Consider the following 26,983-nt stretch of genomic DNA (forward strand, 5'->3'; position numbering starts at 1 on the left):
CAGCCCCATGGCAGAAGCCCTGGCTGGCACAGGGCCCATGGCACAGCCTTGGGTCCCGCAGTGACACTGCCTGTGGCTTACTGCCTGCTGCTGAGTCCCTCCAGGAGCTGGCCCTGGCAGAGGCAGCAAGAGGCGCTACTGTAGAAGCTTTACAGAAGCAGAGCAGAGAGGAACAGTGTGTTACAGTGGCTGCTGCCCATTTTTCTCCTTTAACCCTCCTCGACAACACCAGACTGGAGGGCCCTGGCCTTCCTGATATCTCTACTGCAGTTCCTAGCACAGGTTCTCACTCCCCATTTTCAAGGACTCTCAGATACCCAAATTATACTGCAGAAAATGGATTAGCAGCAAGACAAAAAAACCCAGGAACATCCTAATGCAGCACTTGAACTTGCTTCTGTTGCTCCAAACTCCTGGCAGAGGCATCAAGAAAAGTTTGAGGCTGACTGTGCAGCATCCCTCCCCCCTTCAGCCCCTCCTCCACAGCGCAGCCAGGTATGTCAGTCAGAAATGAATGTAATACATCTTGATCCCTCCTAAAACAGGAACGCCAAGAGCAGGAGTTCATGTGCACAGATTAGGCTGGGGTGGTGGGTGTAATTGCATCTCATTTGGCTGCACTCAGCAAGGTTCCTCCTTGCAAGAGAGGTGAGGCTGCACCCAAACCTCAGCAGTCAGCACCTTACTGCAGGTGGCAGGCTTGGTCTGGCAGAGGACTGGGAGAGCTCGGTGTAGGCAGCCAAGGTTTATTAGAGAAATTGTTAAATTCAAATGACTCAGATACAAAGAGAAGCTGCGCTGCCTTCTGAGAGGCAAAGGTGTTTCTGACCTTTAGAAACTGATATGGGTTACCAAGACATCAGTGACCACGGCACGTTTGACAGTAAAATGATCACCTTGCAGTTAATCTTAGTGGAGTCAAAGTTTCTTTCTACCTAGTACATCCAATAGGATGTGTACATTGTGTCAGCATATAACTACCGCCTCTCGCCTATAGCCTCGCTGCCTTTCCTCTGGGATGTTGCCATCTGCCTCAGAAGGATCTCTTCTGTTCCTTTTCAATCACAGTAGCTCTCCCCTCCCTTGTTTGGCGTGTTTAAACATCCAAAGCAACACATCTCTATGGAACATTTCTAAATTCAACATTAGGCTGCTTCTCAGCTTTAACTGGACGGGGGAATAAGAAGGTGCAGAACTCAAAATCTGTTATTAGACCTTTAAACTAAAATAAAAAGAAAAAAACTCAAAACCAGTGTTCATTTCTCATGGAGAATTCAGACCCTTCACTGGCATGTTCCTAGGAATGTTTTTCTGCTTGCAACAGTTAGCATCATGGGATCGTGTCCACCTCCCCTCCCTGGAGCACCATGGCGTTATCTCGCCTGCGGGATGAGATGTCATAGGGCCGCACACATCAGTGTTGCTGTCCACACGCTCGTCAGCACGAGGCTGGCTGACAGTCTGAGCACAGGGCAGGCCCGGAGGGATGGGGAGGCCGAGGTGCAGGAGCAGACCTCGTAGCCGTTTTCTGAGCGGCTCTCGTCATGGTGCCCTGGTTTGGAGCGTGCCCCAGTCCTGCTGCTCCCGGCCGCTTCTGGGGCGTCAGACTGCATGTCGCTGCACACCAGCCAGTCCCTGGCGATGGACTGGGGATAACCAGGCTGGGCTTCCAGGTCACTGTCCAGCACCTTCCAGTACTCCTTACCCCTGAAGAAGTAACTTGCACCTGCGAAGAGACCAAAACCCAAAGGCAAGATAAGTGGCAATGTGTGCTCTCCCAGTGGAAAGGAGCACCTGGAGCAGCAGAGGAGCACTCCCACCCCAGCTGGTCCCTGGGAGCGAGGCACATGCAATACCACTGCTTGTTGCCAACCCCCTCTCTCTCACTGCAGGAGCATAGCGGCTGCTAGCGAGGGTGCTTGAAAAGATGATGCTACACCTGGCCAGGATCTCTCACACCAGGCAGATGGGAGGTGGGTGGTGAGATGTCACCTCTTCTATGGCGGGTCCTAGAGCAGATACATCCCCCCTGGTACCGAAGGTGTGCAGGGTAAAAACCACTAGTAAATCCACGGCTGGACACACCACGCACATCTCTCATCGGCTGTCAGTAGACATTCTTGTAACAGGGCATGGTAAGGCTGAAGAAGACCTCATCCACCTGCTAATGAGCTGGGGTGTGCTGCTATCCCTGCCCTCAGATAAATAACCCGAGCCTGGCAGGGCCCTGGGAACCTTCTGCTCTCAGGTGCGTTTTTTTCCACTCTGAACTGGGAGGTTATGAATTCTCTAAGCAGCTCCCACACTCAGGGAGGACTCCAACCCACATGAATGGTCAGTTGCTCTCAACAGCTTTGGAAATTTAGCTTGAAAAACCTCTGGAAACGTCCCTCCCCTCTGCCTGGTTTAATGGTTGCTATTATACTGTTAGGTTGCCAGTAAATAAAACTGGGAAGTGCCACTTTGTTGTGAGCAAGTGGCTGGTTTTAAACATCTCCTGTGACAAAATTTTTGTGGTCTTTTCAGAGAGAAGAAACCACTGAGAAATCTCATCCCTGGAAAATAAGTCGTAACTCTGGGGAAAACATCTCCTTTAAAAATATTTTCTGTCTGCATCCTCACATATTTAGCTAAAAATCCAATGACAACAAATTCAGTGAGAAGCAAATCAACACATATCAGGATAAAAATTACTGCAGAACAACATCAACTGTGTTCTTTTAAAACCCCCCAGATTATTAGGCCCCCAGGATATTTTTGTTGCCTGCTTGAAATTACAAAGTCTTTTAGCAAGCGGTGTGGGGAGCTCTGGCTGGAAGCCTACCTCCCTCTTCAGCTTCCAGACACCAGGAACTGTCGTCCCATCTGGGGCTTAGCATTTTATATCAGCAGGCACAGTAAAAGAGGCTATAGCCCGAGTGCTAATGAAGCACTGATTTTTTTTCTTGTGTTTTTTGAACCAGCATATGGACTCACCATCTGACCACCTCATGGCATCATCTAAAGGGCTTGGTATTCCCTTCCACAGGATGGTCTCTGAAGGGTACCCAGGATCCATTCTCCGCTCGTGGTCATCGTAGCACCAGTAAAGATTGTCCTTAAAGAAATAAGTCTTGTCATTGTGGGCCCAGGAGAAAGCGGCGTCGATTCCTCCCAGTGGCAGACCGAAGTCCGAGATCGGCCGTGGGTATCCTTCCTCCACGTTGTTGTCTTTGAAGACCCAATATCTGTCTCCTGTGGAAAGGAAAGAAGCACAGAGCAAAATCACATTTGTTTCACAGCTGAAATTAACGTTCTCCTGCAGATGAGTGGATGTTTCATTATCTGTTGCCATAACAATCCTCAGGACTGAGCTTTTGGCATTTAAGGATGGGGATGGGAAGGCAGCAGCCCAGTGGGGAACCTTGATCTTTGAACAGTTGCTTTTTTTGTGTCAGGCTTTCCATGGAGCATAGCCCCCCATCACTCCTGAATGGCTGCAGGTGTGACAATCCTAGGACATGAACACGCCGATAGCATTAGTACAGTTGTCACTTTTATGTATTTGGTGGTGGCATTTGGTTTGCTGCCCCTTTGATTTCTGCCTGATGTTGAGCTGTGAGAAACAGAAAGTTACATGCAGCTTTTGTGAGCCAATTGGGCATGTTCTGCCTGCTATTTGACTCATGAGAAGGAAAGTGTAGTCCAGATCTGGAAGAGAAATTGCCACTCTTTTTCAGGCCAGCAGGGCTGAAGGACCTATGGATCTTAAGGGATGTAAAGAAGATGCCCGGGGGCTGGACAAATCCCATCTGAGCAGCTCACTGCTCTTCAAGTGTTCTACACAGTCAGCTCCCCCTAGCCCTACCCTGGGCAGAAGAGAACTGTCAGTATGGTGGATTTTTTTTTTCCAATAAAAATGAAGCACAACTTGACTGGCTCCTGGTCTGTGGCAGAACAAGATAATGAACCCAGATCTCTCAATCCCTACATAATCCTCTAACCACTGGGACAGTCTTTCTGTTTGTACAGTGTTTCTTTGGGAACCCACAATGTTCTTTTAGGTATCACACAACCTATTTTAAAGATCAGGCCTTTTTCTCCCTAGGTTTTCTAGAAAATCTGAAGAGGCAATTAAATACATGCCCATGTATCAGCAGCAGGACCTTAGAAGCCAGTGTAATTTGTGTGCTTTGGTTTCTGTCCAGGGATCAGTGAAACAGTGCTGGAGAGAGAGAATGAGACAGTATTTTATAGTTGGAAAGAAAATTTTGAGTTGAATCTTGGGAGCTAGGCAGGACTTACACATCATGCGTGACCATGGAGTGCTGTGAAGGGCAAGGCCCCAGCTGTGGCACAGCTGTAATTCTGGCCTCACAGGCAGCCAGGATCCCCTGGACCTGAACTGCTGGACATCTGTCCAGGCTGACAGAGGTCTGTGGGTCCTCAACAGGGAGAGAAGGGAAAATGGGAAGGAACCAAGTGCGGCTGTGGTCTGTGGACCTGTCGGGTGCCAGCATATGGGCTACCACCCTCCAGCTGGCCCCATTCCCTCTGGATTAGTGGAAAGGCAGAGTGGGGTGAGTTGCCTGAGGCAGTGGGAAACATGCAGTGGAGCCTTTTGCATCATGTTCTTTGGGGAGACGCAGGGCCTGGCGTGGCTCTGGGGTGCACGGGCAGCCTGGAAGGGCTTCGGCTGCTCTTGGAAACGCTGCTGCGAGCGTAGAGGCTTGTGCAGGATGTAAGCTGCTCCTCCAGCCTCGCTGAAGGAATTGAAACCAAATTATTGCTTTCAGAAGTGCTTGGTTCAGCACTTCCAAAACTGATAATTGCACCACACGTGGAGCAGAACGGTCAGGAGACAAAAAGAGTTTCCAGCCAGGGAGCACAGAGAGCTGGGATGTATTTAGCTCATCAAGTGTACAGCCTTTCTGAAACAAGAGCCAGTGCCTGCTGGGGGATTGGGTAGCATCTAACCAGCACGTGTGGACAGTTTGTCGAGGACTTGGACATTTGCATAGGAACCAAGAGCTAATGTCTTTCCTCCAGCAATTTTGAAAGAAATTTGTGAGTTGTTTTAAATATAAGGAGAGGATTATACCACTTATTTTAAGAAAAAAAAAAAAATAGTACCAGATCTATAATTAGCAAAACCAAGCTCTTCAGGTTTCATTTTTGTCCCCTCTGCTGCTGCTTCTCCTCTTCTTGGCAATAAATACTAAAAAAGAGAAGAGGCCAAAGAAGGAACACAAAACGTGTAAAGTGTGTGCGTGGGTGGTTCCTGCTTTTATTTCATTCTTGAAGAGCTAAGAATTCACTTAGATTTGTCTTTCTTCAATGAAGAGGGGTTTTTTCAATGAGATTTCCCTCATTTTCTGGGGAACATGACTGCTACTTTTTGTCTGCCCTCCCTACAAGCTGGTTTCTCCTGGCCTTGCTCATGGACAACAGGTCTCGGACCCACCCTGGGAGATGCTCAATGGCTGTCACTGGTGTCTCCTGCCTGCAGGAGAGGTCAAAACACTGCCAAGATACCTTGGCACTGGCTTCTACACCCTGGAGACGCACATGCTGCCTCCAGCACTGTTTGCTCTCACCTTTGAAGAAGACAATCTTGTGGTCGCTGGTTCTCTCATAGACCGCGTCCAGGCTGTCCAGGTTGAGCGGCAAACCCCGCCAGAAACGGTGGATCTGAGCCGGCTGGAGGGAGACCAAGTGCTTATTGCGAGTCAGTCTCCAGAAGTACTTGCCTGGAGGAACAGACTGGACATTACTGAACCACACTGCAACCCACCTTCGCCAGCGGACAGGAGCACCAGGCAGACGGCAGCAGCAGAAACCAAAGTGTGTGAGATGGGAGCTATGAACTAGGGGCATCCTGCTTTCCAGCAGCAGCTGCTAGCGCTTTCTATTTCTGACAGCTGTTAGAAGAAACTTCCTTTTTGGGATCAAAATAATCTTCCGGACATTGCATTGGAGTTGTTATACTCTTAGCCACAGTGTGAAGCTGTACCACTGAGCCGGAGCAGGTGAGAGGAGCCTTTCATCTTCTCCCTCCCTGCTCCACAAGGGATCTCCTGGGAGCCAACAGGACCAGGCAGCAGCTGATGGTACACCAGGCACCATCAGCCTTCAGTGAGAACCTCCAACGAAATGTCCCTATTTCTCCTCTTCTGGAGCACCCGCAGCTTCCTGCACACAGGGAGCCCACCTGCTTTCATATTTAGAAATGTGTATGATGCTATGATGAAACATGGAAATATCAGAGATTTTTTTTAGTGAAGGAGCTAAGAAAAATAGAGGAGGAGGAAACTGTATTAATAAAACTGGAAAGGGTTGAGGTGGGGAAGGAGACAGAAGTAAGGAGTTTGGTACCATCTAGAGGTGCAGGATAAGCAGGAGATCTCGGTCCTGTGGTGCTCCCAGGGGCTGAAGGTACTGCTGGAATAAGCAAACACACTTCCAGCACCTGCAGCAACACTGCCCCAGCTAGAAAAGAGTTTGGCTTGGGGTATTTCTGGAATATTTTGGGTAATGGAAAAGGAAACATGTTTGTCCTCTGTAGGTAGGAAGCCAAACATTCTCCTGCTGAAGGAGCCTTACGTGGGAGTTCCAGAGGAGTCTTAATGATTTTAGGGGCAACTCAAAACCTGACTTCACCCTGTCTCTGGGATTCTCAACTTGAGTTTTTGCAGAACACTTTGTGCTGCGTTTTCCCCAGAGAAGTGAGATCTGAGCCAGAGTTTAAGAGCCAGCCATCAACTTTGTCTCATATTTGTTATTGCCTGTTAGAAATTATTGCATGTTATTTACATCTGCTCTTGCATGGATTCCCAAGGGGGTATAAGCAACAGAAACCAAAGATGCATTTTTGGATTTGTATTCACAACAGTCAGCCGTTTCTCCAGAGCCAGCAGATTGTGACACTGTCTTTTAAAATTTTATGGAAATTGGATCTTAGCCTAATAATGCAGGAGGCGAAACTCTAACACTTAAACATCTGCAGATGGGGGGGGGTTTAGTCTAATTATAAGGATTTATATCATATTCTTGTTCTTCTGCTCTGGTTTGCATATTTGCTCTATCTGACTGAAACCCAGAAATGAATAATACATTCAAATGTAGTAGGAATTGCCGTAATTACAGATTCTTTTTAAGAATGTTAAAAAAAAATAGGATTCAAATTTGGTGGCCATTGTACATCGATGGAAACACATGTAATTAAATAAAGATGATCTCTGCATCTCTAATTAGTGAGGCACTAGACAAAGCCAGATTTTCGCTTTATAACAAGAAATACAGCTCAACATAACTCCTTCCTTAGTAGATACATATCTGAACTTCGGAGTGCTCTGGACTCATTTGAGACAAGGGAAGCCTCAGTGCTTTTGACATTTCAACCTTTGCTAGTAGTGGGCTCATTGGGTGCACAACTGCTGCAAGGAAGCTTTAAATCTACCCTCGAAGACAGGCATAGCCTGAGCCGTTGGTTAGTTTGGTTGGGTTTTTTTGATAAGCTATCAGGAAAATGAAAAGAATACAGCAATTAAGTAGCAAGGAATTCTTAATGTGATGGCCCCTGTCCGCCCGTGCTTAAGTTTTGTCACAGCCAAGCCTGCTTGCCAAAGAGCTGCGGTTGCTTGGACGATCATCAGCCAAAGCTAGATCCATAGGGAATTAGCATGCAGAAATATAATAATAAAAAAAAAAAAGAAATCCCAACCCCGTGTGTGTTTAAAAAGCTTGATTTAAAACCACCCGCTGAGCTGGCAAACTGAGCAGGATGAAAGCCAAGTGTAAAGTCCTGCTGTCCCGAGTGTCTCGTTTTATATGGATGATGGGTTGAGGCAATTGCTTTCTTTAATACCAGGTGATTTTGATCCCAGCTGTGTACCATGCTCTCTGTACTTTGGCTGCCTCTGGCAAGACTGCTGCACGCACTGTGCAGACACACACACACAGAGGCCAAAGTTGTTTTAAAACTTCAGGAATCTGTAGTGAGGCACCTAAATCAAAGCAAGCAGCATTTCCAAAGCCCAGAGACCCACCATTGCCTTCAATGCGACAAGCCTGGGAGCCCTGGGGGGGCTCCAGTCCTGGTGCCTTCGTGGTGGGAGAGGCTGCTCTCTGGCTAGGGAACGAGCTCAGAACAAAATGTCCATCGATGGAGGGAGCTCATCACTGGAGGTCATTAAAATCCTGCCCCAGAGGTGACATCCCTGCTTCTTGGTGCCCATAATGGTGTGGTGGCAGAGATGGGGGCTACAAGGGAGGTGCTGGGCTCTGTAGGCAGCTGTGCAGCTGGCATTTGCTGACACTGTGCTCTTTACATTTGCATTTTGGCCCACAATAAATATATCCAAAAATAGACACTGGGATAGACTCATCTTTTCCCCTCGCTCCCCCTCTGAAAGACAGCCATTTATCCTGGACACCAGTTCTTATTTTCCCTTCTTTACTGTGGCTTTTTGGAGCTGGCATCTGAACAAATACCACAGGGGAACAGCCTGTGGGGTCCCCCGAGGGCACAGACATCATCAAACTCTCTGGAGCCCTTTTGCTGTTCTTGCCTGTGACCTGAGACTTGCACTGTGATACCCAGATGTGTTATATGTGCCTGGACACTGCTCCTGATCTCTGGGGGAGACACTTCTGCTTCCCTGATGGATGACTTTGGGGTGGCCAGGGGTGGAAAGAAGTGCCCAGTGGGCATGTTTCCATCTTGGAAAGAAAGCCGGCAGAGTCCAGCCTGCACAGGCTGAGCAGACCGATGGGATCCTCATCAAGAGCCAGGCACTCTGGGGACACAGTGCCAGCAAGTGTTTGCCCATGTGGAACCAGATGGCTCTGCAATCGCCTGCATGTTGTCATTGAGTGATGCACAGGAAGCAGCATTAGGGAAGGTGAAGCATGGGAGGAAAGGAAAGTTGGGGGCATCCAGGAAAAAAGCAGTGGAGAGCTCTTTTTGTTCTGTTCATCCTTGGTTCAACCCAGATTTCAACTTTGATATCCTGAATTTTAGTTCTTCACTCAGGCAGTGCAGTGCAATGGGCCGGAGTACCATGCAAAGTGCCATGCTGGATTGTCACCGGTTGCTTCAGAGAGAATCATTAAACACCAGGACATGCCACATGGACACAGGCCTGCTCTGGTGTTAGGACACACATCCCTTGTGGGTGCCATGCTGGCTGTCAACCACGGTGGGCAGGAGGATTTGCTGCCAGCAGCACAGCTTGCAGGTGCTCCTCTGCTCTCTCCTTCCCAGCCATCTGCCAGAACCCCAACCTGGCTCATGCTGCCTAAAAGCTCTTGGCTGCCAATCCCACAGGTAATTATGTGCTGGGTTTAAAAATATCAATTTTTATAATTTTTAAATAAATTGTGTTTCAGTTTCACTGACTTTCTCCTTTTTGGGTGAAAGAAATGGTCAATTTACTACGCAGTCTTTTGGATACCTCTAGCACATCCCCTCTCCTCCTCCTCCTCAGAGTCTGTTATTGATGTTAATGATCACAGCTCATTTAGCTATGATCCCTTCCTGTCCCCCAGCAGTGCCATTGGCCATGTGGACACCCCCTCTGCTGCGCTGTGACAGACTGGGCACCAGCCAGGCAGTCTCCTTCTACACTGGAGACAGGATTTGCATTATTAAAATTTCCTTATCATCCATCCTCAGCCTTAGTGGTCTAAGCCCTTTGATTCAAGCCAAAAGGAGTCAGCAGCATGAGATGCCTCCCTGGATCTGTGGGTCCCGCAGCCTGCAAACCCCAAGCCAGCTTATCCTCACTGCCTGCCCCAGCCTGCCCAACGCTGCTGCTGCAGCGCTGCACTGTCACACCGGTGTCACCGCAGGGTGATGCATGCAAAGACCGCCGGCAGTGAGCACTTACCTTTGAAGAAGAAAGCCTCTCCCCTGATCTGGGCCACGGCGTCAAAGTGAGTGTTGCATCTGTTGGGCACATCCCGCCTGAGCCTGTGGAGAGACGCCCAGGTGAGCACAGCCCAGGTGGGCAGCGAGGGGCCATGTCCTCCCCAGTGTCCCCCCTCTCACAGACTGCATCTCCCCTGCCCTCAGAGCCCCAGCAGAAGACCACAGGCTGCATCCCTCTGTCTTTCCTCACACTCACACCCAGCCATGTGCATGGGGATTTCCAACGCAAGCGTGGGGAACCCTCAGCCTGAAGACAGCTTTGTGGCAGACACGCTCCCTGGGCCACCAGGGACCATCACTGGGAGTCAGTGAGGACACACTCTACATCTACCAGTTCGTGTAACTAGTGAGGGCAGAGCTGGCTTGCTGCTCCCCAGTGGCACAGGCTCAGCCGGCTGTCCCCAGGCAGCAGGACACGTGGTGGATAAGAGCCAAGCAGCACCTCACTCCAGTGGCCGGAGACATTGCTTCTCCGAGGCTGAGCTCCAAAATGCCAGTGAGAGGTGACAGAGCTGCAAAGCAGAAAGCAGGCGAGACCAAACACAGGGAGGCGATGCCACGTGCGAGAGAATGCCATGTGATATGTGGTGCAAGCCACCTGGCAAGTCACAGCTGAGATACTGAGCTGCTCTTAACAAGGTGGGTGGGAAAAGCACAGAGTATGAAGGACCAAAAGTGCTATGAAGCCCATGTGAGAAATTATGATTGATGGAGGACAAGGAGAGGATGCTGGGAACATGCACAGAAAAGCTGCTGTGGGTGACAGGGAAGCATAAATCTAATTTCCTGATAGAAGAATTGTGCTGGGCAGCCAGCACCAGCTTCACAGCTCTCCTCGGGCACAAAATGACAGATGTGGAGGTGAACCCCACTCCATCCACCCTCCCAGTCATACACAGGGCAGGAATAAGGGGTTGGCATGAACAAGTGTCCTGCTCCTCCTATTGCTGGTGCAAGATGATAGTTTCCTAGAGCAGCAGGGAGAAATGCTCTCATCTCTAGGTCAAAACACAGCCATAGAGAGCTTTGTGGACAGGCTCTGTTAGAAGCTACATGGGAAGAAAGTAATTAATGGCATTCAGCATAATCAAGAGAAAGGCTCCCTTAGGATCCTCATGGCCTTTCTGCAACCCCTGGTAGCTGGGACACCCCCACCAAAAGCAGGTGCTCGGCACCTCTGTGCTGTGGGCATCACAGCAAGCAGGGAAAAGCGGGGTGAGCAAGGTGGGAAGAGTGACTGCAGCACTGGGGTATTTTTTCAAGATTATATTCTTCTTTGTCCCATTACTGTAAGAATAATCTGGTTGTTCATGCTTCAGTGCTGTTACCCCCTCTTTGCAGACGGGTCACTGAGGCACGGCGATATGAAATGACCTCCTTGAGGTCAAACCCCAGATGAGGTCAGACCAGGAGGTGAAGGTGACCGGCACTGTCGCTGCTGCTCTCACCAGGGGCACTACTATTATCTGGCAAAAATATGTGTGACCATGAACTCCTGCCTTTTTGTTCACTGTCCCTTCCTTTTTTAACCCTCCTTCTGCCCTGGTAGTAAAACAATTTGGTAGCTCCCAGCGTTTATTAATGAACTAGATCCAGAACTTCCCTTGATGAGGGCACACTGGTTCCTTGATGACACTCGGTATAAGCAGTCCTTTGCCAATTCAAACCTGTGTTGGAGTCAAGCTATCAGTCCACTTGTTCCAATATTCACCCCCACAGGTACATTAGAGAGTTGTTCACCATGGAAAGATTTACGTTAAGTTATGCTTGCACAAATTAGAATACTGCAGAGGAAGTTTGATTAAAATTTCAGCAAGGATGACTTCACCTAAGGGTGATGGGGACAAATTCCCATTAACATGAGTAAAATTTTGAGTCTTAGGGAAATGAAAAGCATTCCAAGATGATACAGAATTTCTGGATGTGCCTTGAATAATAAAAATTAGCTAAGGGATAGATAGCACCTATCACTTGTTCCTGCTCTTAACCACTTCAGCTGTGGTCTGGCTGGCCAGTCTCCACACATACTGCTTGAAAAAAGCAACAGCGTTTGCAGGAGATGATCAGGAGATGTGAGAAAGAAGGGGCCCTTTCTGTGTGTGTGTGTTTTCCAGAAGACAAGAGGTCCAGAGGGAAATACATTGTCAGAGTGAGCAGGCAAGATACTGATGCTTGAGTGGAGCTTCACTACTAGATGTGCTTTACAAGAACATCAGTGACAGTTGAAAAGAAACAAACTTGACTTACGGGACAGTGGAGCGGTTCTCTGGCAGCTCTGGCAGGATAGGATGGTCATCAGTTTTGCTTACTTCAGGCTTGGCTGTGGGGGACACAGATTCCCTGACTCCTATGCATAAAGACAAAGAAGCAGTAGAGAACACCATCCTCCCCACCAGCTCCAGTCACTCCAGAAAACAGCTATTCTAGCATGCCCCATGGCAGGAACAGGCCGTAGCTGGGTGAGGGACACAAACTTACCGTAGAGTTGCCAGATTCGGACTTTGTCCTCATAAGGTAGGTCATACTTCAGAGGATCCCCCACTGGACCTTGGTAGTAGGGTCTCATGATAGACTCTATGGCAGAGATGTGGGTCAAGCCAATAGCATGGCCAAACTCATGGACAGCTACAGCAAACAGGTCCATCCCATGAGCATCTAGAAATAAAGACAAGATTGAAATGAAAAGCTGATTATATTTTGGGGGTTTGGGTGGGCTGTAAGAGAAAGTATATGTTGGATAAATTGCAAGGAAAAGCTTTGGAATAGGTGAAGTTTGAAAAAGACACTTTTCTCCAGTTGTAAAAAGGAGACTGAAATTTATCACATGAAAATGGAAAGCAAGCCAGACATCAGCCCATGGTGTGAGTTCTCAGCCCTACACAGACCCTGAGAATCACCCCTTTTATTCCCAGACCACCACTGGCACCTGAGGAGGAGCTGGACAAACTGCTGAGACAGCAACCTCGGCACAACCATCCGTCATCCCTGCTAACGGACCCTGCAGGAGCTGGGCCAGTGCAGTCTTCTCCCATATCTCATGCCTGCCCTGCAGCAGCTGCCAACAGTTTTTGTGATGCCCAGAATACCAAATTTCTGCAGCCACTAGCCAGAAGCTCATCAAAGCCTGTGATAACAAGCAAAGCCACGTGCCAAGGAACCGGTGAGCGCCTGGCAGTGCCTGTCTGCCCACGGTGCTCTGCTGGGCTTTCCCTGCCTGCACAATGCTGGCACTGCACGCTGCTGCCCTGGCCACATCCTTCCTTCATGCATATAGGCACAGAGCTCTTCACCTGCTCATCAGACACCAGCCCTGCTCACCTAACTGCTGTCCTGACAGGGAACGGCAGCAGGGGCAGGTGCCTACCTCCAGCTTATTTCCAGAGGACTTGTCTGTCTTCTCCCCTTCCACACCTTGTGCTGGTGGGGCTGCACCTCTGGGGGCTGCCCCCTTAGGCAAACACTTTGATCCTCACACACCACATTGGGCATCAGGGAGTCTTTACTGAATATCAGTACATCCTTTGATGACTGACTTCTTTCCCTCAGTCTGGGCTATGTCTATTCTCTTTCCCCAGTTTTCCTTATTTGCAATCCAACCCCTAGTGCCTCATACCACACCCACACACAGACCTGTCCCGTACTCTCCAGAGCCTTGGACACTCAGGTCAGATCTCAACAGGGGTTAACGTCTGCTTCCAAACCTACACCACCACTGCCAGAGCGAACGAGGAACTGCTCCCAGGAGCCGTACAGGACGGATCCTACTCGGTGCATTCCCACCACCCAGCTGCAGACCAGCTGGGCCAAGCACCCATGCAACTGCTGTCCCTCAAAGCACAGCAATGCCCTGCAGAGCAATACCAGAGGGTGACAATGATTCTAAGGATGGTTCTTACAAAGACTGTAAGTCTTGTCATAAAAAGGCAGTGAAGTTGGAAAGGTCTCCATGGAGCTCAGGGAAACTCCTTGTTCCCTGAGCCATGGTCAGGGCCAGGAGTGTTGCACAGAAGCAGCCGTGGCTGATCCTGCACAGTCCTTAGCACTGCCCACCAGGCTTCGGGTGTTGGGGGTGATATTTTTGCTGAATTCTGCTTTTTCCTTGATGACTATTATTTACAATGTCTGTAAACAGCCAAAATTTTTATAACCTATGCTGTTTTCCCCAGCACTACGAGAGAACAAGACATATGCTTTCTGACATTTTAATGCCAAACTGACAACCTTGGGGATATTTTTGTATCACCTACCAAGTTGTTATTTTTGAATCACTAGGGAGAACAAAATAAATAAAAGATGAAGCTTGGATAGCTCCAGGACCTTCAAAACAGAGGGCAGATTTCTCTCTGTCAGGCTCATCCTCTCATCCCTTGGCAGTGCTTGGAGGGATCCTCCCTGCGGGGCTGCCAGCCCTGAGCTTGCCCCTCCGGTCCAGCCTGTTTCACAACGAGCATTCCCAATCACCAGCTACAAAAGGGGCACCACTCTTTACGTCATCACATAACACATCTGCTACAGCAAGCTACCAGATCTCAGTGTTTGCCTCTACCCTGTATGTCTGCAGAGCAGAGCTGCTGCTTTTTTAAATTCCCTGTAAGAGACACCAGTTGGGATTGCACAGTGGCATGAACCAAGTAGCAGGTTGAATCCTGAAGAATCAGCCTATCCAGAGCTTTAGCCTTAACATCAGACCTCCTCCAGCCAGTCTGGTGAACACTCCTGCCCACAAACACTCGGCAGGGATGGACAGAGGTCAACTGGTGGGCAAGGAGGAGAGGGGTGGGGAGAAAGAATGTATTAGCTGCTTTCAGAGAAAATGATTATGTCTAAATGAATTCATTAAGCTGAGGCAGCAAGAGCCCACTGGGAGGCTGGCGGAGGAGGTTGCATGACAAGTAAATTAGCAGCTGGTGACTGTGGAGGAGATGATCTGTCAAAACGTGCCTGACACAAAGGTTGGGGACCTGATCCCCACAGATGGCTCATGCAGCTGAGGAACACTCGCTTCTGAAAGTCCCTCTGCTTATTAAAACTCTGCTCTAGCCAGATGAGATGAAATAAAAGAAAAAAAAAAAAAGAATATAACTGTAACTTGTAACTGTCCTGATGTCAGGTAATGGGCATGAGATGGCAGGAAAAACCTAGCGTTCACAGGAGGCTTTTTTCCTGCAGACTACAGAGCCCTTTCCGAGCAGGTCAGCTTATAAATATGCTTTAAAAATAGGGAAATGGGACATCTGTCAGTAAAGCTGCCCAAAAGATGACAAAGTTAGAGAATGCAGTCCCCATCCAAGAGCTCCAATATCTGCACATCCAACCTGTGACCTTCCAGGTCCCAGAAGAGACAGGGACTGGGGGTGGGCGATGGGGAACTCTGCAACTGCTGATACGACGGGGAGAAAGACAGAGATGCCATTGAGGCTTCCAGGAATAAAGAAGGTCCTCAATGCTGGCTGCTGTCATTTCATTAGCAAGGCTGAGGGGGGAACCAGAAGCAGCTGTTGGGATCCCCAAGCTGAGGGTGAAGGTGTAAGCAGAGGCTAAACCACTCTAAGCACCAGAGCAGAAGAGGGAAACTGAGAGCCCTTGTGTTTGGCTGCAACTCTCCCCCCCGGCCTACCTGATGATCGGAAGGTCCAATATTCATCATCATCAAAATGAGTGTCTCCTGCTGTGTGATGGTCTCCAGGGAAGAAAGCATGTGCCACTGTGCCACCAGGCCCATCAAAGGGATAGCCATCATTGTGATCTGCCTTGGAGAAGTCTATCTGGATATCAGCGTTGTTACCTGCCACTTCATGGAAATTCAGTGGGGTGATGTCGCTCCAGACCTTCAGGGCATAGTACATCAGGGCTCGGACTGTGTCGTGGCCCAGGTGGGACTCTTTTGGGAAGGTGCGAACTCTGAAATAAAGAGGGCAAAAAATGAGGAATGGTCAGTAGCATGAAATACCTTCTCTGAGGCCCACCAGGAAGGGCTCTGCAGGGCCTGATGCGTCGCAGAGCCTCGGTGAGGCCTCCAGCGCTCCTGAGTTTGGGTCGTCTGGAAATACGGAGTCAGTCTTGCTCACCAGAGTGTGAAACATCCCACGCGTGTGAAACAAGAACCAGGATTTCAATCCTGATACCTCCTGATCCCGCTGAACCAGGTGGCCGTCAGCCTCAGAGCTGCACTTCACACACAAACTGCTGCTGATGCCCAGGACTACCACCCTTGCCCAGCCTTGGAAATGCTGATGCCATGAGTTCTTTTCCAGAGCTTGCCCTTTTTTTTTTTTTTTTTTTTTTAAGCTCCCTTTCAGACCTATTGACAGTTACTTTCTCACCACTTATTCGTTCCAAGTGCAATCCAGATATACAAAGGTTATTGACTTCTGAAGCCTTTGCACCATACACAGGGCCCATCAGTCTTCCTGCAACAAACAGCAGGTCATTGCTCATTCTTATTAGAAGCACACAGAAACCCAGTACGCATTTGCTGCCTCCATATATTTCCCAGCATGTCTGCTGGAGGTATAAAATATACTCTGAAACCAGTACGCTGCCAGCAGCCTCCTAGACTGCCATCCATAACAAGGAGGAAAAGGAAAGGACACATTTTATGTAAATTGCATTCAAAATGCCTCCAGCCTATTGCCTGCAGGAGACAGGTTATCTGATGGAGCACTGTAGTTGAGTAGCTCTTGCCTTGTTTCTTGGTAAAAAAAGCATTGCTGTGCAGGGGCTTACAACACTACTATACACATCACTCTGTTAGTTCCTGCGTATCAGCACTGCACCCCTCGGTCCCCAGCTCTGCCTTGCCCTGGAAAAGAAGCCAGATGGGACAAGCCATGTACTGGTATTGGCCCTGCAGCTGCACGATTCAAACCTCCAGTTTGGTCTGAGCCGGAATGAAGAAAAGTCAGTGTTTCCTGTCTAACGAAACCTTGAAAAACAGTTCCTAAATATTGTTGATTTAATGGAAGAGGTGAAAAGACAAAAGATGCAACAAGGCACCTTGGCTTCTAAAATAGTATGTTTAGATAATCTTTCATTGACAATTTTGACAAAAATAAACAGGAAAATGTACTGTTGACTGACTAATTATTGACAAAAAACAATTCTGCTGGAAAATTTCTGGCCAGCTCTACCCAATAATAAGGGATACTTTATTTCTTGTGTACCAGCACACCAACCAAAGCGTTCATGAAATATTCATGGCTTGACAGATTTTTAAAGGCTGAAGCAACAATTATGATCACCTCACTTGCCCTCCTGCATAATATAGCTGGGAGAGGATCGCTCAGTATTACACCACTCCCTAGCACCAATGTGAAGTAATGACCCGACTAAACCTACAGACGTAATTATAGTGTGTGGTGGGTTGACCCTGGCTGGATGCCTGGTGCCCACTAAAGCTGCTCTATCACTTCCCTCCTCAGCTGAACAGGGGAGAAAAAAGATAACAAAAGGCTCATGGGTCGAAATGAGGACAGGGAGATCAAACACCAGTTACTGTCATGGACAAAACTGACTCAACTTGGTGGAAAAAATTAATCTAATTTGTTACTAATCTAATCAGACTAGGATAATGAGAAATAAAACCAAATCTTAAAAACACCCTCCCCTCACCTATCCCTTCTTCCCAGGCTTAAGTCTACTCCTGGTTTTCTTCCCGAGAGGGGTTGCAGTCAGTTCATCACCCATTGTGTCTGCTGCTCCTTCCTCCTCAGGGGGAGGACTCCTCACACTCTTCCACTGCTCCAGCGTGGGTCCCTTCCCAGGGTGCAGTCCTTCAGGAACAGACTGCTCCAGCGTGGGTCTCCCACGGGGTCACAAGTCCTGCCAGCAAACCTGCTCCAGCGTGGGCTCCTTTCTCCATGGGTCCACAGGTCCTGCCAGGAGCCTGCTCCAGCGTGGGCTTCCCATGGGGTCACAACGTTCTTTGGCCTCAGGGCCCTGCTCCGACATGGGGTCCTCCCTGGGCTGCAGGTGGGTCTCTGCTCCCCCGTGGGCCTCCCTGGGTGCAGGGCACAGCTGCCTCACGGGCTGCAGGGGAATCTGCTCAGGCACCTGGAGCACCTCCTGCCCTTCTCCTTCTCTGACCTTGGTGTCTGCAGAGTTGTTTCTCTCATATTCTCGCTCCTCTCTCCCAGTTGCAATTGCTGTTGCAGAGCTTTTTATCCCCCCTCTTCTTAAATATGTTATCACAGAGGTGCCACCACCATTGCTGATGGGCCCAGCCTTGGCCAGCAATGGGTCCCAAGCCAGCTGGCATTGGCTTTATCTGATGTAGGGGAAGCTTCTAGGATCTTCTCTCTACCCTTGTAGTGCCCCCGCTATCAAAACCTTGCAACGCAAAGCCAATACAAGGTGTCAGAAGGGGAAGTCACATCACTCAAGCTTTTCCTACAAGTAGTCATTGGAGTACTGGGGAACAGCAGGGATCAGCAAAGGGAGTAGGAACAACTTGCTGACTGAGGTTGGATGCTCTTGCTTTCACAAGTACTTGCATATATCCCACAACTTCAGTAATGCACAGCCCAAGGTGTGTACCACCTCCTGACCTGGGCAAAACTAGTGAGGGTTAAATCCAGTGCAGAACAAAATGGGACTCATGAGAACAAGCAGAAGTCTCACTAAGAGTTTGGGAACTTTGTCCTAGAGATGGTGGGGATGAGATGGGTGAATAAGAGAAAACACACCACAGCCAGATGAACAAAAATCACTCATATCTACACTTTTCCTATCCCTAAAGTATTCTGGGCAAAGAAAGACCTTAACTATTAAACTAAATGAGCTACCATACATGTAGCATCAGATAATCATAGACCTTAAAAAACCCCCACATTTGTAAAAAAAACCAGCATGATGTACAAACAATGTGAGTGTGGGATTAGAAAAGACAATTTTCAGGCAATTTATAAAAGAGACTGTGCCTGAAAAAAAAAAAAAAAAAAAAAAAAAAAAAAGGCCACCTGCTTTCCAGATATTCTTTAACTGGATGTTTTCTTCTTCCACAAGACTCCTCTAGATTTAGGTAAACCCTTTGCTGCTTTAATCTCTATCGAGCAAGTAATTATATGTGTAAAACACAGCATGTTTAGTCTGGGAATTACAACCTGTCTCTAAGATCATGGTACCTAGGGCACAGTCTCAGATTTGGGGACATTGTCTGCTCTTCATTACCTCCTCAAATTCTGCTCAACTGCATGAGCCACTTTCCTTTTCTTTCCCTCTCTTTCCAGCTGTAGAATGAGGATAATAAATCTGTTCTCCCTTGGAAAAGGACAGTGGATGAAAAGAAACAAACATTATTAATATTCCTCCCAACCCCTGACTCCAGAAACATTAGATTAAGGCAGAATCAGCATCGATACTTACTTTGCTTGTTATAAAAGGTCCTGCACCTTTGAGCTGACCCACATTTTATTAACATGCTGCAGGTGTAAGTGAAAAATCCCCCATCTTTTATTCATTACCACCTTTATTTTTCAAGAGAATCCCATCAGGGTTTTTCAATTCAGCATCTGATTTGATTGCCGGAGCTCTGCTAATTGTTTTCAATGAGATTAGGAGAAGACTATTATGCTGATAGGAAGTTCGTTGGTGTTGCATTACCCGGTTTCAATGAAAAGAAGGCACATTTCTAACGTCATGCAGATGCAGACAGGACTAAATAATTTCCTCCTACCTTGATTATTATTACTATTTGTAGTATGGTGCTTAGATACCCAGTGGAGAGCAATGCTCCTTCTTGGATGTTAATCCCTCCTGAGACTCCCCTTATAGACCTCCAGTTTCAGGGAAAAGCCTGATGTAACTTGAGAGAAAGATCTCTCCTCCAGGTGGTCCCTGCCAAGCTGCCAGGAAGGCGATGAGGGCTGGGCTGCTCAGTCCTCCTCTGGCCACCCCACCAGCACTGTCCTGAGCTGTGGGGTCAGTCCCATCCCTCTGCAAAGCTATGCACTGGGACACCCCAGGGAGCATTTGTCCCCACGGTGGATGGGGCTGCACAAGGCAACATTGGCTGCGATGCTTGAAATAGTGGCTGCAAGTGGCACAACTGATGCCAAGAACATCTGTGCCCTGCTTCTAGAGCTCACCCAGGTGGCAGCACCACCATGCAGGCAAATGAAAGCTGACTTTCGCCTGGCTGCTTCATGTGTTCCCTGGGTCCCCTCCTTTGCTTGTCCCATCCCAAAGAGATTTTGGGTCCAAGCTGGCTAATAAGTCGAGGCTGGAGAGGGCTGATCTACCTCTGTTCACTGTTGAGGGGCACCCACACCACTGGTTATTTTGATTTCGGAGTTCTCTTTTGATTTTTGTCCTCCCAAAAACCAAAGTGGAAGACTATTAGTGATGTATGAGAAATCAATTGCTGGTTAATGAAAGCACTCCTTTACCTTCTGCAGCCCTGAAGCCACAGAGAAATAAAATAAATGCTGATAACTACCAAACACAGCAGGCTAAGGATTACCTGATAAACTCAAATTGATTTTTCAGGGTAGGGGAGGGAAGAAGAGACAGTTGAAAGGGTGGATGCTTGCTGCCATGGCAAAGGTGCTTTTCCAGCCACCCGGAGCCATCCGCAGCCCCAATCCAGTGCTACCCTGGCACTGCTGCAACACCCCAGTGCCACAAGAGGTTTGTCACCCCTCTCCCAACACTTTGCAAAAATTATTGAACATTTTGGGGTTATAATCCTTCTTCTGCCCTTTAATATACACATAGTGCCAGGCAGCTCCCTACAGCACAGGAGTAATCCATCCCTGGGAGAAGATGTGGCTGAAATCAAATTTCACAGCCAGCTTTTTGGGCTGCAAGAGGATCAGTTCCTCTGGGGGGCTGCCAGAGGGGGGCTGCTGCACTTCGCTGCCTGCTCCTGCCACTGGCAGCAGAAGCCAATGTGGCAGCTGCCTGCACTCTGCTCCAGCTGCTCGGGGCTGTTCCTACGAGGGTCCCAGTTGCTTGTGATGGGTGTGTTATGACAGCCCTAAAGCAGCTCTGAACTGGGGGGTGGCACTCCTGCCCCCCTCAGGCATCTGTCACCCCCAGGCTATGGGGGCATGGCTGCCCGCGGCCAGCTGGGCTTGGGCTGGGAAGTCCCCCCAGTGGGTGCCACCTGTTAGAGGAGGGAAGCAGGAGGATCAGGTGTCTCACGGGGATTGGAGCATGGTACTAGGGGTTACCCCAGTTGCACACCTTTACCCCATGGTACCTGCCTGGCAGCTGCCCTTCCGTGCCTCGGTAAATCCACATCTTGGCTCAGGCAGTGCCACACCTCTGCCGTGGGTGGGCTCAGGATGATCACAGCGTTGACAGATGTCACTGCTCCCCTGCTGCCTGTGTTTGCTCCAGCTCTGGCACCCCATGACCTGAGCATCACAGTTTCAAAGAGTGTAACTTTGATGAAGTGGCACCAGGGACTTGTCCTTAACTAAAGATGGATGAAAGTCAGCTCAGTTCAGCACAGGCTGACATTTCAGCACAAAAAACCCTGAGAAATTTCAAAAGCTGGGCTTTGGTGGCTTCCCCCTGCCCCAGGGAGTTCTAAGCATGCCGAGAGGGGGCACAGCCCTGATGCTGTGTTTCCCGTGACTGCAAGGAGAAGGTGGGTGCCTGGGAAGAGAAGAAGATACCGGCTGTGAGCACCCCTTCTGTGGGACATATCCAGAAGCAATAAAGCAAAATTAGCAAAAGGAAAACCAGGCTGCAAACACGAGGGGGAACATGCGGGCAGCTCCCGGTGCCGATGCCAGCAGAGGGCATCCGCAGCACGCTGCTCCCTGCACCCCGCTCCAGCCACATCCCAAATCTATCCCACTGCCACCTCATCAGCTTACTGAGTGCCTTGGTACCTATGCAGAAAAAATAAAATAATAATAATAAAAAAAATCCCATGAAAAGAAGCTTTGTATGCTATAATATCCTGGAAACTTCCCATGGAGATGAGGCGCAGAAGATGGTGTGTGTCTGACGCTGTGCTGGGATGCTCTGAGGCTGTACAGGATGTACTGGTTTGTCCCCTGAGCCCTCCAGTCCCACAGGCTGGCTGTACTTAAGGGTAAAAAGAACCTGAGCAACCTGTACATCTATAAAATCTCGTTTGCCAGATACTGCCTTCTCCATCAGTGCAGATGCCTGTCCCAAGATCATCCTTTCATACAGGTTTCTTACCTGTTTATTCCAGCCTCACAATTGTGCAGGTTTTTCTTCAATTTTTAAAGGCATGCCATAATAGAATTTTGTTTTCTGTTTTTAAATCTTCAATCAATGTTTAAAAGGTAAACACGTAAAACTTTATGCCTCTATTGGCAGATTTTCATAGCAGTTTCAAAAAAGCTATTTTAATCTCAAGCGTTGGATGTAAATACTATGTTGGAGTTTCTATAATGCTATAGCCTTCTGTTGGCTTATACAACCCTCCAGTTATAAAATACAGCCCTCTTTGGAACAAAAGCCAAGATCTTGGAAAGGATCAAAGAATAAAAAGCAGAAATGAGTTTGTCAGGAGATGGATTTTTTATGTCGGACATATAAAATCATCTCAGACCTAAACCCCTTTTTTGGCAGTCTTTGCTGCAGCGTCACAGTTTCTGAGGGGATGGGAGGCAGGGGGTAGCCCAGGGCTATGTCCAACAGAACAGCCTGACCCCAATCCCCCTCCACACTTTGGGATGTAGCTCAGGTTTGTCCAGCCCAGCTTTGCTCAGAGGAGCTGCCAAGGTCAGAGCTGTGCCAAAGCCATGCCCCTGCACTGGCTCTGGCAGCTCACAGAACATCAGGGCAGGTTTTATTGTTCCACCCAAACAGATTTTTTCCTCTCTGAAGTATGAAGTTTATTCCTCTTCCACATCAAGACAGGGCTGGTTGACAGAGGGACAGGCTAAGCTTTTATATCATGGGTCTCTTCACTACAAGAAGCTGTCCATGAGCCAAAATTGTTTCATACTGAAGCTGAATTATATTTATCTTTTCTGAAAATAAGGTCTCGGAGGGATATGCTGGAACATGGACCAAATCCCTGGTAAGGCCACAGTTTCAACACATGTCAGCAGTGGCGGTGAAGTCAAGATTTGTTACTACAGTGGGAGCTGAACTCACTCTAAGGACTATGTCAGGATCAGAGAGGAGCTTATTATCAATAAGGAGATCTCTCCATAGCATCCACATGATTTTTCAGGATAGCATGAGCACCTCAGGATGCTCAGCTTTCTTGAAGGAACAATCACTGCAGCGCATGGTCTTTGAGAGAGGAAAAATGAGTCCCAAAAAGCACAAGTCTTGGTAGGACAACGATCAGTTTGTTTTCCAAATTTGACCAGCAGCATGACTGCAGGGTCTCTGGAAGTTGGATCTGAACTTCTGTGTGTTGCAGGCTCAGAGTGACCCACATGTGTTGCTCCTTGAGATCAAGGGAAAAGTACTTCCCTGTAGCAAGGACTAGGGAAAAAAAAAAAAGTGACTCTGTTACCCAGAACATGCTCCTTGGCCTCAGGTGGGGCAAGAGAAGAAGCCCCATCTGTGCCGAGCCAAGTCTGTGGCAGCTGCCCGAGAAAGAACAGAGTCTCAGTGAACTCAAGAGAAAATATGCTCTAACCATTGCAATGCAGCAAAAAGCTCCCAGCTAATCCACCAGCCAGATCCGCACCATTCCCTGCCGGCATCTGAGCAGGTTCAAGAAGTCAAGGCTGGGATCAACAGAAGAGTTTAATAAATAATCTGTGGGGTTCTGGGAGCACAGAGGAACATGTTTTAACATGTCACCCAGAAACTCATCACAAAGCCATATTTAGCCCTGGTCTGCGTGGTATCAGCCCTTTGCTTCATTTCAGTTGGGGGGGGATGAATTCCTACCTCCAAGACAAGTTCCTTTTGCTCCACTTGGTGACAGCCTGTGCAAATCTCTTCCTCCTGGTCTCCGTGGTGGCAAGGTCGGGCAGAGAGCAGCGAGGGGTCTTCATCAGCTCCAGTGTGGCTTCGTCTTTGGTTAGAAAAATTAAAAAAAAAGAAAACCTAGGTATGGTGGGTTAAGAAATCCCACGGGGGACAAGGAGAAGGGAAAGGAGGTGCTGAGGATGCAGCAGCAGAGCACAAGAGAGGGTCTGGGAGCTGCTGGGGATGATCCTGGCCCCGGCATCACCCATGATGCCACCCATGGGGCACTGCGCCCCCTCCATGCCACAGTTGCACACATCACCAGCAGCAATTCCTGCTGAAAACCCATTTCCTCAAAGCACCCATCAGCTGGGGCCGCCAGGAGGTGAGGGGAGATGACACCCCACGGCTGGGGGCTTAGCTGCTAGCTCTGCTGGTAGTGTCAATGGACAATGTTATAGATTTCAGGAGAAAATGCAGCAGGTTACCTCATGCGTGACACTTTACAGATCTCGAAAAGTTGTGTGGCCACCTGTGGCTAGCTTTGATTATATTTTAAAACATAAATTTTTAATTATTCTATTTTATTCTCTCCTGCTGAATTTCCCATTATTCCCCTGGCAAAGCAGAGAGACGCTCACATGTAAATAAACTATATCTTTGTTCAGCTAGGACCTACTTTGGAAAATGTTCATATTTTGTCTTTATTTATTTTTAAAACTGAATGAAAGCTTAAAGCTCCTGTTCTCATCTCCTGAAAGGCAGAGAAGTTGTTCATTCATCCATTTTCCATGCTGTTTACCTCTTTACATAAACACTTATTTTCAGATGCAAACCCACTTCCAGGACCTATCCAAGGCAGCCCCCCAGCCTGTTTCAAACACCCTCTCCAAAAAGGAAAGTGTAAATGCATTCAAAAGGCCATTCTTGCTCCAGAGCCTCCTGCAGCTTGGGATAAGGTGGAAGGGAAATTATTGCACATGGTCAGTTAAGAGCAGAGAGTCCCAGCGACTAGACGGGACCTGTGGCTGCTCAGGCGGCAGCTGCTCCAGGGGACTGGCAGAAAGCTGCTGTGGGCACTGCGATGGACAGAGACTGCCCTGCTAATTAGCAGCTTCTCATTAATTCTGTCCTGAGCAGCGGAAGAAAACTGGCAACACAGCGGGAGGTCATGGCCATGCGTCAGGGAGGGGAGGAGGGCAGACGGGTGTCCTTCCGAGGGCTGGGATAATGCTGGCTTTTTCCTTCCCTCAATGAGGACATTGAGACAGACGACCCCGGCCACACTGGGGAACTTGTGTTGCTTCAGCCTGGCCTTGGACTGCTCCCCCCCAGCCAGACGTGCCTGCCACATCAGGAAAAAGCTTCTCATCGCCCTGTCCCTGCTGCCGGTGGAGCTGCTGGAGCAGATGACGGGCTCTCGGCTGGCGGGGGGTGACCGAGGGGTGCCTGGAGCCATTGCAGCTCAGCGAGAGCCAGGGAGACCCCTGCCAGCTCCACAGGCACCTTGTGGCTCTGAGTGCCGGGCAGGAGCAGGCAGTGCTGGGGGGATGCGACACCATCTTCCTCCTTCCCCTGCACTGTGCCCCTGCAGCAAAGAAACCAGAATATCTACATATACAAATTGGGAGGCTTAATCAGGATTTTTATTCAATTCAATCTGATAATGCAATTAAGGCTTTGAAGGGGATAACCTATCAGCCTTAGTTTCTCTGTCTTTTTTTTCTTATATTTTTTTCTTTTTTTTTGAACACACCAAGAGCTATTTTAAGCACAATGGGAACCCCAAGGGTGTGTGGGTCTGGTGAAATAATTGCTTGCCTCAGGTTCTTGAAAGCACAAGGCAACAAAGCACCTGAGCCATGTAATTACTCTTACAGCTGCAAACTGGGCCGTATGTTACACCCATGTGAGCTTTTCCTGGAGGTGATGCTACTCCCAACTCAGCGCCAAGCCCCTTCTTGCTGGACCCGCAAGGAGCCATCCCTGCATCCCTCTGCACCAGAGAGAGGAGGGATCATGAGCCACTGACCTAGGACCCCCGTTGCCTCGAGCCCCCCAAACCGCTGCATGGCAGTGATGGCCTTGGTGAGCTCCTCCTGTGTCTGCAGTTGTCCCGTGACAGGATCCGGAGGAGGCAGATACCCAAATTTTGTCAGCCAGTCCTGTGAAACAAGGAGAAGGGGCAGGATGAGAAAGGGAAAGGAAGGAAATACATACACAGGGAAAGGTGCTATGACTGTCCTTTCTGTTCTGTTCGGACATCCTTTTCCCATTTACATGTTTATATCCAACTTCCCCATCAAGCTGCGTGATCCCAGCTAACAAATGGACGTGTCAGGACGGATCTGTACACATCACTTCAGTAATGGGAGCTGGCGACCTTCACACATTCCAAGGGTGACATCTATTTTCCCACCCAGCTGCAGACCATCTCTGATAGTGGCAGCAGTGCAGCCCCTACCCGAGGGTTACACAGGCGCCTTTGATTCTCCCCTCAGACTCTGGCAGCTCTTACTGGAAACTTGTTTCTGGGCTGAGCACAGTGAGGGGAGGAAAACTGCCCATGACAGGGGCCAGGCAATGCCACCTCCCTCAGGACCTCACTTCCAGTGGGAGTCCACAAGTGTCTTGGGGAGGGTCCCCAACTCTGATGGAGGAACCTCAGTGACGTCTGTCTGAGGCTGCAGAGCAGCTGGGTTTTACCCCGCTGTGTCTTGGTCAGACTTCTCTGACTATACATGCTGGTCTTTAAACTTTCTGCTGTCCCCCACAGGCACCACAGTAATGCCACAGCTTCCCATGAGAGGTTAGAGGTGGAGACCTTCCCTTCTGCCTGCCAGCATGGGGAACACCTCCATAGCCAAGCGCCCTTTGCAATTTCCCCCATGTCCCCACACTGGCACAAGGGCTGTGCCTGCTCTCCAGGTCCCTTCAGCTGATCTGCCACAATGCCATCATCCTGCTGTGACATTAATCAACCTGCCGCAACCTCCTGCAGCTTTCCAGTCCACACATGGCTGGGGTGGCCAAGATTTGGGACTGCAGTGCATTAAGGGTGCTTGACAGTGTTTCCCTTCACTTGGTGGAGATGAGCTGGGATGCAGGGACAAGGACATCCCTGTGTTCCAAGTCCTCTCAATGCACCCTGATGGTTTGAGGATGTTAGGTTAGCAGTTGGAGTCAATGATCTTAAGGGTCTTTTCCAATCTA

General features: G+C 48.9%; 1 protein-coding gene across 2 annotated transcripts in view; it reads right to left on the reverse strand.

The window, feature by feature from the left end:
- Window positions 1–730: 730 nt before the first annotated feature.
- Window positions 731–26,983, reverse strand: part of MMP17 (matrix metallopeptidase 17) — a 55,081-nt gene continuing 28,828 nt past the window's right edge. Inside the window, exons 2-10 of one of the 2 annotated variants that reach the window (XM_026859847.1) lie at window positions 25,803–25,935; window positions 23,750–23,876; window positions 15,528–15,811; window positions 12,389–12,565; window positions 12,158–12,230; window positions 9,870–9,952; window positions 5,577–5,729; window positions 2,977–3,234; window positions 731–1,726 (exon numbers count right to left, since the gene is read on the reverse strand). In XM_026859847.1, coding sequence (XP_026715648.1) covers window positions 1,398–1,726; window positions 2,977–3,234; window positions 5,577–5,729; window positions 9,870–9,952; window positions 12,158–12,230; window positions 12,389–12,565; window positions 15,528–15,811; window positions 23,750–23,876; window positions 25,803–25,935 — 1,617 coding nt within the window. In that variant the 3' untranslated portion in view covers window positions 731–1,397. Of the gene's footprint in view, window positions 1,727–2,976; window positions 3,235–5,576; window positions 5,730–9,869; window positions 9,953–12,157; window positions 12,258–12,388; window positions 12,566–15,527; window positions 15,812–23,749; window positions 23,877–25,802; window positions 25,936–26,983 lie in introns of both variants that reach the window. The other variant, XM_026859846.1, reaches the window with a different exon arrangement.

Source organism: Athene cunicularia, assembly GCF_003259725.1.
Source record: "Athene cunicularia isolate RWA chromosome 15 unlocalized genomic scaffold, athCun1 chr15_part1, whole genome shotgun sequence".
NCBI lineage: Eukaryota > Metazoa > Chordata > Aves > Strigiformes > Strigidae > Athene > Athene cunicularia.